At 36.5% G+C, this 14,025-nt stretch overlaps 1 protein-coding gene across 1 annotated transcript in view; it reads right to left on the bottom strand.

The window, feature by feature from the left end:
- Positions 1-14,025, bottom strand: part of RUNX1 (RUNX family transcription factor 1) — a 254,787-nt gene that overhangs the window by 107,743 nt on the left and 133,019 nt on the right. Inside the window, exon 4 of the mRNA XM_044071554.1 lies at positions 13,796-13,987. Within this exon, the coding sequence (XP_043927489.1) occupies positions 13,796-13,987 (192 nt within the window). The remainder of the gene's footprint in view (positions 1-13,795; positions 13,988-14,025) is intronic.

Below are 14,025 nucleotides of genomic sequence, written 5' to 3'. Positions count from 1 at the left end.
GAAGAGGTTTAGAGCCCTAGACTGAGTATTTATGATGCATTTTGACATGCTGATGTGCAGTAAATCCATCCGTACTGGGTCAGAAGATGCCTTGCATGCCAGACACAGGTTACCTCTTAGCAGTCTATAGAAAACTGAGTATGGTCACAGGACTTTGCGTCAGTCCATGTAGGACATGTTGTTTAGGCATTGGAACCTTTTAGTAAGGTATCTCTGTATGCATTCCAGCTGTAGCATGTGTCTGGACAGATACATTTCAAAGGGGTCATTATACTCAATTATTGGCTTAATGAGGCTTGAGTAAAGAAGGACAACAACATCCTCAGATCTAGACACAATCCCTTTGTTTATAAGCTGTGCAATATAAAAGGCCTTTCTTATGAAATTGGACACAGTTTGGTCAAAACTTAGATAATTGTCCACATAAGTTCCAAAATCCTGAACAACTGGGTCAACTCTTAGGGCATATTGTCAATGTAGTAGTTTCCTGGGGTAGGTGACTCCCAAAAGATACAATAATGAATTTTGGCATTGGCCATGGTGGTGCAGCGGTTAGCGTTGTCACCTCAAAGCAAGAGGTTCTCCCGTTCGATTCTCGGCTGGATTGCCTTCTGTGTGGAGTCTGCATATCCTCCCCGCAGTCAAGTGACATTAAAGACATGCAGGTAGGTGCGTGCGTGAATGGGTCTTTGAAAGTTGGGCATCGGGCTGGCATCTCGGCTCCGTAAAAATCCACTGCCAATCACTAGCGGACGGGAGTTCCGCTGTGGTGACCCCTAACCAGGGAAAGCCGAAAGACTTTTTAATTTCAGTGTGATTTTGTAACCACTTATTTATTTGGGACAAGCCTTCCTGGAGGATAGCTAACTCACTTGGGGATTTAATGTCTGGACCTAGCTTGCAGTCATCTGCAAACATAATCAGTCAGAGCCCTTTGGTATTGGCTTTTACTTCAGAAAAGTAGATGGCAAACAGAAGAGGTCCCAGCACAGAACCCTGGGGTCCCCAATTATAACATGACTGGAAATTGCCTGTTAAATTATTGTATCGCATAACATTATTGATAGGCATTTAAATGACAATATGACATAAATAAACTTTCAGTTTGCCTTGAGTAAAACATTTTTGCCATGTTCAGAACTAGTTACAAGATTTTAAAAATACATTTTTTTATGTTTCAGAAAAAATATAAAATTTGGCTCAGTGTCTTCTAACAAAATAATATAAAAAGCAATATCATAATGGAGGTAATACCATTAGGAGACTTGAAACAGACAAAAAAACTTCAGTTCATGGTTACGGAGTTCCTGCATTTTTAAAATGTCTTATAAGCAGTAGGATGTGCAAAGCAGCTCTGATAAATAATTCTTAGGAGGCAGTCATTTGCATTTAATATGCAACCACTCAGGCATATACCATACTGTACACTAAGCCGCTCTACACAGTCATAAAATATGCTTTAAAATAACAAGATACCATTTTATACATGTTTTATTTTATGTGTCAGTATTACTGTTTTTGGACTGCACTGCCATCTGCTTCTAGGAAGTGCTCAGAATTTCGTTATATAAAAATGATTGCCACCAATTGTTCCTATAAGATCTGCAGAACTAAAAGGTGAGAGTCAGTCTCAATACAGGGAGAAACAAAAAAGAAGAAATTAAACAGACAAAATAAATTAAAGTAAGTTTTAACGTGATAGCCATCAGTGTACATTGGAAAGTTTACCAAGTATGTTTGTCACTACAGAAAATGCCATTTTTATTGCTCTGTTTAGAATGTCTTGAGGGCAATTCTTGCACATAAACTGTTTCTTAATAATTATGTGTGTAGAACCTGTACAAAGCCATCTTTCATCTTGGGATATGTGTTGCATGCAAACTATTTGTATGTCTGTGTTTCTGGGCCTTTTATCTCACAACTTGTATGATAAGAAGCTTTAAATGAACAAGTCCCTCATCACAGCATGAAAGAAATGGAAATCAGAAACATGTCTGCTGCTGCTACTCACCACTGACGTGCAAGGACATGTGCTCATTACATAAATGGGTTTCTGTTTACTTTTACAGATCCTGGTATAATAGGAAGCTGAACTTAGCCACACTCTTTAGCTTTCAAAACCTCACCAAATAAGAAGTGGTTATGCGGTATGCCAACTGCCTCATTTTAAACTGTGAATGATAAACAAAACTACAAATGTCTTGTTTTCAGTTAGTATTTGTTTACAGTGAAACCTTAATGATCTCAAGGAATGAATGAGCTACAATCTGTGTTAGTAGTATGGCAAAACAAGTCTTAAAGCTTAATTAATTAATTTATTTATTAATTTGCATTTGTTTACTGGGAATGTCTGACTGCCAAGAAAAAAGAAAAAAAAAACTTTTCAATGGAAGCCCAGGGGGAAAAGTTTTAAAAGTATTAAAATCTTCATACATACTATAGGACATAAAAAACATAACATTCTCACAGCATTATACAGAAATGCACAAGGACTGTATAAGTGAACAAACATAAGTCAATAAGACATAATAAACATTGTTGGTAAAATAGCATAAGAGATAAAAAGAAAAATAATCTTTGGTAATGTAGCATAAGAAATAGAATATAATTCCTTAACTTCAAAGTAATTCAAAATTTTGCATTTAGCATTAGAGATAATATGTAATTCCATAAGTTGTGCAAGCACTTAACACTGCTCATCAGAAAAAACGAATAAGAAGCATGTGGGAAAAATAAATTAATAAATAGATACATGCAACTTGACAGACCAAGAAGCTTCCTACAGCTCCTTGACATCAGGGCCTCATCATTTATGCTGTGCTTGCCTTTGACTGCTGCCAATGCCTCCCAATGCAGCCTCTATTTGCTTCTATAATTACAGACATACGCATGCCCAGATCCAGACATACACATGCCCAGATCCACAGCTGCTTTCTCCGTTTCATTAAGTTCTCTGCTCTCCCACAGGATAAGCCACTTTTCCAAGGGTCCCACTTGATTAATGGTACAAGGACTCATAAAGGTGACTATTACCTTTGGCAAACCTACTCCATCTAACCTTTTCTATTGTTTAAGTGAACAGTGGAATTCAAACCTGTTCTTGGATCCTTTTCTTGAATCTTGGACGTCACTAATTAAGGATTTTCAAAACTGTATAAAAACTTCCCTGTTCCACTTTGAATTTACAAATTTTACTTTGGTTCTAAATTGTTTTCTTATACTCCTAAATGCTTTGAACATATTACCTGTGATTCTGGTGATGAAGTCTGTATGAAATTTAGGATGAAAATGCTCAATAAATTTATTTCATGTGCTTTTTTTATCTGTAGACATCCACCTTTTCAGTGTTTGTTTTGGTGTATTGCCTATGCCTGTTTTTGCTTGTGCTACACAAACTGACTCTAATCAACTCTTTTGAAGCAGATAATTCAAACATAAAAATCCTGACTTCAGTCAACTTGCCAGATTTACTTTTATACTGTAAAACAGTCCACTATACTTTTATCTTTAAGCTCTACTTATTTTTTAAAGTAATGCATTACCTCTGAAGTTGTTGTTCTGTTATAACAGTTTCAACTACTGTTTTCAAATTTTGTATTAATAGAACTGTACACTAGTGCAACTCAACCACTAAGCTCAAACCATTTGCTAAAGGTAATGTATTACCTTCTGAAGCAGGCTCAGCTACTGTTTTAAGATTTTACACTGACTACTACATCATTTTAGTTCAGCTAGTCTGTTTTGTGCAGTTCATTCTGCAGTTGCCTTTAGCAAGTCAAGTCTCACAGACAGTGTGCTAGAGCCATTTCTACATTTGTGCTTTGCCAGGTCAGTTTCAATGTACTAGATATGTATTAAGTCATTTGAGAGGTAGCCATATTTACTGTTTACTGTTAATCTACATATAGTCTTTGCCTCATGACTGTCAGTTACAATTAGATTATCTGAACAGTAGGCCACCCATTAGTCTGCTTTTTAAACTATGTTATCAGTCTTGTATAGATGCAATTTGCTAATATTTTCTGTTCACTTAATTTTTTATTGGTAACCAAAATATCACCATTAAATCATTGCTCTCTGTCTCAAAGACATTACAAAGCTGTTTACTGTACTGTTCATCAGGATATACAGGCTAATCCTCTATCTGTTAACTGGTAAATGAACTGGTCCACAAACCCTTTGAAGCAATGACCTGTACCACAAGGACAATACATATGACAGTTTTTAGTGTAGCCAATGAAACCACATTGATTTTAGGATGTGGGAGGAAAACAGATTACCCAGAGAAAACCCACACAGAGTTGGAGAGAACATACAAACTCCACAAAGACATTGACCAGAGGTCAGGACTGAACTCAGGTCCTGCAGCTGTGAGACAGACATCTTAACCACTGAGTCATTGTGCTGCTTGCTACTCCATTATTACTCATTAAAACAGCTAATGTCAAAAAAAAGATTTGTGTTACTGGGGTTCGGGGATTGTATAGTGTTTTGCCCGATGCTATTTGTCTGCCATTACATTCGGACAGGGACACAGTGACTCTCGTGATAATTCTCTTCCTCCCTGCTATGTGATTTTCACACTCCATCCACATTCTCCATTGTATTTAATTAATTATGGGCTGCATCACAAACCATTCTGCACTTTTTTCTGTAAGCATTTCTCAGTACTGTAATACCAAATTGTTTTAAACTGTCTAGTATCATTCCAAGCTCATCAAATAAGCTTCTTAACAATTTGGTCACTGTAAAAATACTGGTGACACGTACCTTCCTAACTGACCACGTTATTATAGGTTCATAGGTAAGTATTAGGCTAGTTGCCTTTTGGGGCATTTTAAGCCTAGCCAATTTCCTTTTTTGTGCTCAAAATTATCTATCCCACTTGGTTATAGATTGGCCTTAACCAATGAATGGTCGATAAGTATATATTACCCCTAATAAGAATAACAGAGATCATAAAATAGGTAATTTGAGGGAACCCGTGCAAGGGATAAAGCATTTAGGGTTTGCCTCTGTCCATTCGTAGTACAGTAGATAGACCTAGAGTAAATTTTCTGTTTCCCATTCATAGAGCTAAGATGTGACTGAAAATGGGACAGGGATGAACTTTGTTTTATGTGACTGGGAAGTCTGTTCCACAGCCGCAGTACCCTCTGCGAAATATAACTGTCACTCCAAACCATTCTATTGATGTTGCAGAAGAGGTTTAGATCCCTAGATAGAGTATTTCTAATAGCATGTGACTTGCTGATGGGTCAGAGAATGTCTTACATGCCAGGCAGAAGTTTGTAGGATACCAAGCATAGTTACAGGGTTTGAGTCATTCCATGCAGGACATGTTGTTTAGGCCTTGTATCCTTTTAGTAAGGTATCTCTCTGGGCATTCCAATTGTTGCATGTGTCTGGACAGATACATGCCAAAAGGGCGCTATATTCAATGAATGGCCTAATGAGGTCTGAGTAAACGGGAAAATGACATCGCTACATCTAGACACAATCCCTTTGTTTAAAAACTATGCATTATAAAAAAAAAAAACTTTCTTAACACAATAAACATATATTGGTCAAACGGTAGGTCACCGTCCACATAAGTTCCCAAATCCTGAACAATAGGGTCAGCTTCTAGGGAAGTGTTGTCAATGTGTTAGTTAACTGGAGTAGATGATTTCTGAAAGGATACAGTAATGCATTTTTTGGCATTAAGTTTCAGACCATGATTTTGACACCAGTTATTTATAAGAGATAAGCCTTTCTTGCAATATAGCCAAGTCATTTGGGGATTCAGTGATGGCTCCTAACTTACAGTCATCTGCAAACCTAGTCAACTAAAGCCCTTTGGTATTAGCTTTTACTTCAGAAAAGTGGATGCCAAACAGGAGAGGTACCAGAACAGAACCCTGGGGGACTCTACTGGTGACTGGTCTTTTTCTGTTGGTAACTTCCCCTATGCTGATTATCTGCATCCTGTATGTACAGTTTATTTAGCTTTTCTACTATGACTGAGTGGGGAATTGTGTCAAAAGCTTTGGCAAGGTCAAGCTATGAAGTGTGTACCATTTTGCCTTTATCCATTGCTTTGGTGAGCTTTTCAAAATAATTCACCAAGTTGGGATCTGCCATTGATGAATCCAAACAGACACAGGTCCAATGTTTTGAGGTTCCCTGTGTCTTGACTGAGTAATTCCATGAGAAACCTTTCTATGGCATTACATATGAGGCTGGTCAGACATTTGGGTCTGTGACCATCTGGGTCTGTGGAAGGTTCCCCCTTATGCACGGGAATGACTGTAGCTATTCTCCTTTCAGTTGGTATATAACCTGTATGGAGGCTGACATTGAACAGTTTTGTTAGGAGTTTGGCTAAATTGTGCTTCATACTATTTAAAAAGCATTCAGGAATACTGTTGGGACACATCAATGCAATGTTTTCTGCTTTTAGTAGCACTTTTAGGACTTGGTCTTGTGTGATAGTTGGAGGAGAGTCCAGTATCAGGTATATCTTGAGGGACAGACAGAGGGAAGAGTGGGATAAAGTTAGAGCTAATTTTATCAGCCAATAGGTTTGCTATGGTTTCAGCCTCATTGTAGGTAACATCATTCACAGTCAGCTTAGAGAATTGCCACACTGCGCTTTTGAAATTACAAACATAACAAAAAAATGCCTTGTGATTGTCTTTGGCTTGGGTAGTTATTTTACCCTCAAACTCAGCTTCATCCTTGGAGAAGGCAGGATGCTGTTCAATGCTTGGCTCACACCTGCCTTGGACACAGTCTGAGAGCACCACCATGTTTCTCTTCATATAATCTAGGGAGGAATACCTCAAGTCATTAACACCAGCATGAACTACGACAGAGTCACACTGGTGGTTGTTGTTCAAGGGCTTGAGTACATGCTTGACCCTGGCACCAGATAAGCAACTAACCATCACTTGTTCCTTGCTCAGCCTGGTCAGAGGCACTTTTGTATGTTTTACAGTGGAGTCACCTATAACAAGAATATTTGGTTGGGTCGATGCCTGCTTTATGGGCTCAGCATCTGTGACATTGGGACTCCTTATTCTATGTGAAGAAGTAGGCTTAACATGTTCAGTGTGCTTTGTGCCTGTGCTGTGTTTTGGAGGTCTTTGAGGTTTAGGCAGGATAATCCTTAGAACCTCAGCATATGATGGATTATGTGTATTGTGATGGCCTTGGAAAGGTGAGATGTGTGGTGTGCTGATGATGATTTTGGTGTCTGAGTTTACTGTGTGTAACATGTTTTCATCCAAGGATATTATATATGTACATCTCTCACACTGCTTGAATGATAGATGATTGTCAGTCAACATGAGATAATTCTTACACTGTCTCAAGATACCCATCTCAACCAAGCTGACTTGAAAAGTTGTGGGGAAGTGCTGGTCCATAATACTGACAGGAATGACTCTGGGGACAGGGGTAACTGTACCTGCTTGGAGTTCAGTTTTAGAATAATGTTTGGGTGGACTTGCTAATGAGTATTTGAAGTTCAATAGAAAACAACTAACCTGGAAACCTTCTTCTACCACCAGAAAAAAACAGTAAACTAATTATATTAAAGAAAATCATTAATTTGATACTAAAAGCAGTGCAAAAAGTATTAATACACAATATTAAAGTAATTTTATCAATATAAAACCTCTGCAAATGGACATAAATCATGTGACATTTTTATCCTTGTAGCTTATTTTAGAGAGTGTCATCGTGCTTTCGTTAATGGAATGACAGTGCAACACCTATCCTTCAACTTGACTAAGTTATAAATTACTCTAGTTTGAATTCTCTTCCTTCAACAGCAAACAAAAATCACCCTACATCCTCAGATCAGAAAATTCTTGGACCTGCACTTTGCAAAGGCCTCTTTATTCCCTCACCATAGTAGGAAATGGCTTCTTGATAATCTCCCAGCTTGTTGGAATCCTTTCCCCTCTTCCCAAAATTCACAATCAGCAAGGTCTCCCTAACTTTCACAACAAATGCAGACAGTTCTGTATGACTGCAAATGCTAGAGAACAAGTGACAGGTTTATTAGCTCACATCTTCATGACTACAGCATTACCGGTTTTACTCACAGGAATGTGAATGAAAGACTCCTAGGCAATGACATGTTTGTAGCCGTGTCCACATCCTCATGTTCCTTCCTGTTCAGTTCATTTTAAGGTTTCCTGTATTTATCTAATTCCATAATATTATTCTTCTTTATCGGTTTTCTTTCTTTACTTTTCCTTTTTTGTATAGGTTTCTATCTGCAAAAGATCTGAGTGACACTGACTTTTGTAAAATTTTACAACTGTGAAAGCATGTAGATTGTTACACCTTCCTAATATATTGAGTATACCCCAATCATATCCCTATGTGCACTACACATTGTGTGTTCATAACTATGCAATGTAATCCATACATATTAACTTGCTGGGATATAGCTACATTACATTTTTACATTGTTTTTTCTATTCTCATTGTTTTCTGTGCACTGCATTGTATTTCTTGTATTTGCATAATCCAGTTCATATTGCTAGATTTTAGTGTCTTTTTTCTGTTATATGTACTGTAGTTCTTGATTTTGTGTAATGGAATAATGTCACAATATCTAATCTTTAAAACTCTATTTCTGTGTATGCCTCTGACAAAGATCTTGGCTGAAAAGGCTTTTAAGACCAGCAAACATATCTTGTTAATAAATATGAAAATAAAAATAAAATCTGAACAAAATGTATATGACAAGGAGTCAGGTTAACACTGAAAGAAATGGGGAACATAGAGAGCTGGGCATGTCTGATTACTTTTTGGTTAAATCATTGCAGGCAATGTAGAAATATTGCTGAAAAGTAAATAAAATGATATAAATTCCAACAGGGAATGCTGACATGAGAGATGAGAAGGTAGCATGCCTCAAACAGCATTGCTGAGGTCAAATTTGGCTGTTTCATTGGGAATTGTGCAAACGCTACAACATACAGATGGCTGAGATGCGCTGGAATCACGAAACACAAAAATTACTGAAATTGAACAAGATTTGATCACATGGGATCATTCAATCCCAACAGTTAAAGTAGAAGCAAGAAAAACAGATGATATAATCTTCAAAGAAGGAATAACAGAAGTATCATTGATCACTGAAATAGCTACATCTAGCGATTATAGTGTCCTGCATTCCACGAGACTGAAAGTCATAAAATATAAGGATATGCAAGCAAAAACTAGAGCAACATGGAATAGAGACACTAAGATACTTCCAAACTAATAGAAGCAACAGGGCTAAAAAAGATTAAGTGTACTTAAAAATATTTTGCCGATACATGTAACTCCCTGTGAACTGCAGAAGGAAACAATTCTGGGTATGTTGTGGGTGCTGAGTAGAGCAACCTTGGCTAAGACCAAAACCTGAAGCAATACTAATTTCATACCCTCACTCGGGAATGGAGTTCATTCTTGTCATGGTGTTAGAAACACAAAACATTTGGATAAATTAAAAAGTGAGTACTGCATGCAATCCATGAGTCTTTAGAGGGTCACATAAACTTAAAATACTGGAAGACTAAGAAAGAAAATAAAAGTGAGGAAAAATCAAAGATAGAAAAATACTTGTTGAATTAAGACTGTATTCAGTTCAGCAGATGATCTACTGAAAACAGATGATTTGGTTGTATTCTCGACTAGTACAGTTGGAATAATCTAACTTACTTTATCTACCAAATTCAAACTCTGTAGACACATTGCATTCTGAACTACGTGGATCTAAACTCATTCTAAATGAAGAGCAAACTATGCCCACAATTCATGGACACCACTTTGAAACAAAGGTAGTGATAAACACCAAGCAAATCATTATAGCCAACTCCATGGTTATCAAAGTGGCTCCTTACTGTACATACCTAGGCATGACTTGCATTTAATGAACATGCCAGCACTGTAAAAGACCTAAAGAAAAAAGCAGGGTGCACTATACAGAATTAATAGCCAGCTTTGCTGCCCAGTCCTGAATTCACACTCAAGTCTAGGAGCTTATGTAAAGTAGATGCTAACTGAAAATAAAGTCAAATTCAGACACTTTACATTTCTATACACACTGCTGTACAAACATCAGTGACCAGAATGTAGCTCACTTCTAAAATGATACACAAAAGAAGCACAACTTTAGGCTCATTGAAAAAATATTTTGTTGTAGTGACTTTGTATTCAAAAGCAACACCTCAGCTAAAATAGGTATCGTTGTCCTACCCCTTCTTACCAAGTAAGTGGAACTGAACTAAGAGGCCTTAACAACATAAACACTTTCAAAGAGCAATGTACATCACTTTACATTATTACATTGCAATATGCTAACTGTAAGAATACCCGAGTTTTGCTGTCATCACTTACTCCTCTGCACAGTTTCACCCTACCACTACAGATGTGAAATTTTAATTGTAGTTTATTTTACTCTGCATTTACTGTTATTTATGTACTTGTCTGTATTGTATTTATGTTTAAAATCTGTAATGCTTCACCATGTTTTAATAGTGTTAATATCAACTGTGCCCTTAAGATTAAAGCTAGTAAGTTACCAAAAAAAAATTCTCAACAGGGTTTTTTGACATTTTAGATTGGTTTACATGAATTTCTATGTGAATTATTACTCCTTAAGTACAACGTCTTAGGGTTTTTGCATTTTGTATCTGTACCTTTAAATTTTTGGTCATGTGATTGTGAACTGATGAAAGAAAGTGATAAATGAGTTACTGCAGGTTCTGATGATGTCTAGATTAGATGAAATTGCTAAAGCTGTGTACTTAGTTTTTAAACATTAAAGTCATTTTTGGTGAAAGAAAATTCTTTTTGCTGTTTGTTCCTTGAATACCGCACTGCAACTCCTGCTACAAGTAAATAAATAAATACATAAAAGCATAACTATTTTATATATATATATATATTTATATATATATATATATTTATATATATAAAGAGAGAGATATAGATACATACATAACATACACATACAATCAATTGTACTTGCTATGTATAGTGGTGCTTGGAAGGGAAATGGTTAACAGACTGAGGATGGGAATTTTAGAGGAGAACTTGGTATTTTTTTTTTTTACAGAGACGGTAGTGGGACCATGGAATTTTGCAGAATGAAAGGGTAGTAAGTAGTGAGATACTAAGTGGCTTTAAATGGTATGTGTAGATGTGATGGTGGGAATTGTGGGCAAAGGAATGGAGTAACAAAATATCTATGTATATATATGTATGTACTGTATATATGTATTTATTCTAAACAAGTATGACAGACTTGTATTCTTTTTCTAAAGGCTACATACATATGTGTGTGCATATATAAATAGACAAACAGAAAGACAGATGAAGACATTGACTACCTTTATTCACAAGGTATGTTTATAAGGAGAGTAAACTGAAAATCCAAGAGCTTTTAGAGTAGACTTCACATGAGAATAAAAGTCCCAATCAAATATCATTATACCTATGGGGATTCTGTTACTATAAGAATAACTTAACTCTATGTAAAATGTAGATGTGATCATGAGACACCGTGACATGACCTAGTTTGGATAACAATCACCATAAGCCGAACTTTGTCAGTGTTTTTTTTAATATACAATACTACTCTATGTAATTATAAAATGGGTGAAATCCATTTTTAGTAGTTTGATATTAAACAGTGCTATTTTTGAGCATTCACAACCCATGGGTAGCTTAGAGATTTACCAGACTATACTGTATTGGCTCAAGAAAGGAAAGTTTATTTCAGAGAACATATTTTGGACACTGCAGAGACTTCTGCAAAATAGACTTCAGCAAAATGTTAATATGTCTTGGTATCACCTAACAGAAAAAAAATTCAACAAACAGGATATGAGTTATCATTTCCTGTGTTATGTAGTAATGACTACTGGTTGTAGTATTGCAACAGATACTGTTCTTTACTGCTTTGCATGAAAAAGTGAAGAAACTAAAACATTTTGACATGACACAGAGAAAGAACTGCAACAATGGAATAACAGCTTTTAGAACATTTGGTGATGTTATAGGTATTAAAGTTTCACAGAAAATTTAAGATGGTATGTCAAATGTCTTGCTTTCTCTTAATAGGAGGTGTGTTAAAATACAGACTAAGTTAAGATAATCTATACCAATGGTGAACTAATCAGAATAGTGAATTAAAGAGCTTAGTTGTCCATAGCTTCTGTGTAATCAATAATAAGGCCCACCATAGTGGACTGGTCCAATTATAAAGTATTGGAGAAATAATGAATGTTGACCTGATGCTAAATACCGTGTACTACTCTGGCATAAAAGTCATGTCATGCTCATTATAAACTGGGAGTGGGATCTGTCACAGACTAGAACATCAAAGGTGTACACCCCTTCCTAACAAATGGGATGTATCAGAGTAAGAAAGTAACATGTTGTTGATGCAAAGAGCACAACCATGCATATCAGGGAATAAAATGCCTTACACATTTCAAGTTGTAAACTCAGTCGATTCTTTGATGTGTTATTCCTAATAAGCAAGCTTGAATACAGTTTTTTTATTACACCAATAGTAAAAATAAAATGAAGTTATATCTCTCAGGGTGTTTTAAACACTTAAGAACAGGCAGATCTGGAGCTCACACATGTGACTGGTAAAACAGCCCAGTTTGCAGTGGAAAACGGACTGGTTACCATATTCATTACATCTTTATGTTCGGAAATGCTGAAGACTGCCCTTTAGTTGTCTCTCTTTATTTTCTTTTTAGAGCTGCTCTAACATTATATGGAAGACCAAAACAGATTACAAAATCTTAGAAAGATAAATTAGTATTAGCTGAAGGAAAATGAAACTAAAATCACAGCAATTATACAAAATGAATATGGGACGTCCTGTGCAACAGCAAGCTACTAACACACCTTGTTTCAACAGAACACCAAAGTGAGTCCCGTTTTTTAACTCCAGACACTTAACTGACAAGCAGAATTATAGTTACATGCATATAATAACTCAACACAAAACCGAGCAAGCATATTCAACAAAACCTCTATTCCACAACAGTTTGTGGCAGTCATATCTGTAACCTATAAAACTGCATTGAGATCTATGAGTGTGACTCTCTTCCATACAGTTTATCTGGCTTTCAGAGGTTGGACATAAGACGCACTGATCACAGACTGTAAGGAGTGGCATGTAGCCCCCGCTGCAGAAATCTGGGACCACCTGTAGATGCCACTACTTAAATGTGTGGATTCTAACAGGTAGGAAAGGAGAAAGCACTACATTTTTAACATAATGTGTAAATTTAAAAGTAAGCAAAAATGGAACTACAGTGGCAAAACATCCACAGACAACTTATAAAATATCTGTCCGTCCTCAACTAATAGTAAACAGCTTATTTTAAGCCCAAAACAGCATATTCAGTTTTCAAAAGCATAAGGCATCTTTTACTTCTGCTAACATCATCAATGTTTTCTTCTCATCACATCTACTAGCTTCAGTATAGCTCGAGACAACTGCAACACTGTCAGCACCATTGAAAATATGGTAGAACAAGCTCAGTATTCCATTTCAGTTTTCACTTTTAAAACATTTACTGGAACAACAGTAATGTCACTGTATTCCTTTATTTTGTTGTTATATTTTATCAATAAGAATATATAATTCACTTTAACATGAATGCATATCTACGGTCAAGTTAATGTAGCAAACTAACATCGCTGTTTAATAGGCTGTTATTAATAAGCTGGAAGACTTAAGATTAGCTGGAGTAGGATTTTCCTACAATAGCTATGCACTTACCCTGGATCTGAGTCTGTGGCTGGGGGTTAAAACCAGCAGTGTGGTTCAAAGATGGCCTTGGATTTGGGGTGGGAGAAGGGTGATGAGGGCTGACCCTCATGCCTGTTCGACGCAACTGCTCCAACTCACTCAAGCGCTCTGAAAAGGACAAGACACCAGCTTTTGTCTGCTCATCTAGTTTCTGACGATGCCCTGTGGAGGGGTAAGAACATAGACAACTCAGCTCTTAT

Source organism: Protopterus annectens, chromosome 5.part0 (assembly GCF_019279795.1).
Source record: "Protopterus annectens isolate FY-2018-M chromosome 5.part0, PAN1.0, whole genome shotgun sequence".
Lineage (NCBI taxonomy): Eukaryota > Metazoa > Chordata > Ceratodontiformes > Protopteridae > Protopterus > Protopterus annectens.
Note: the sequence above shows the minus strand (reverse complement) of the source record. Positions and strands in the feature narration are given on the sequence as shown.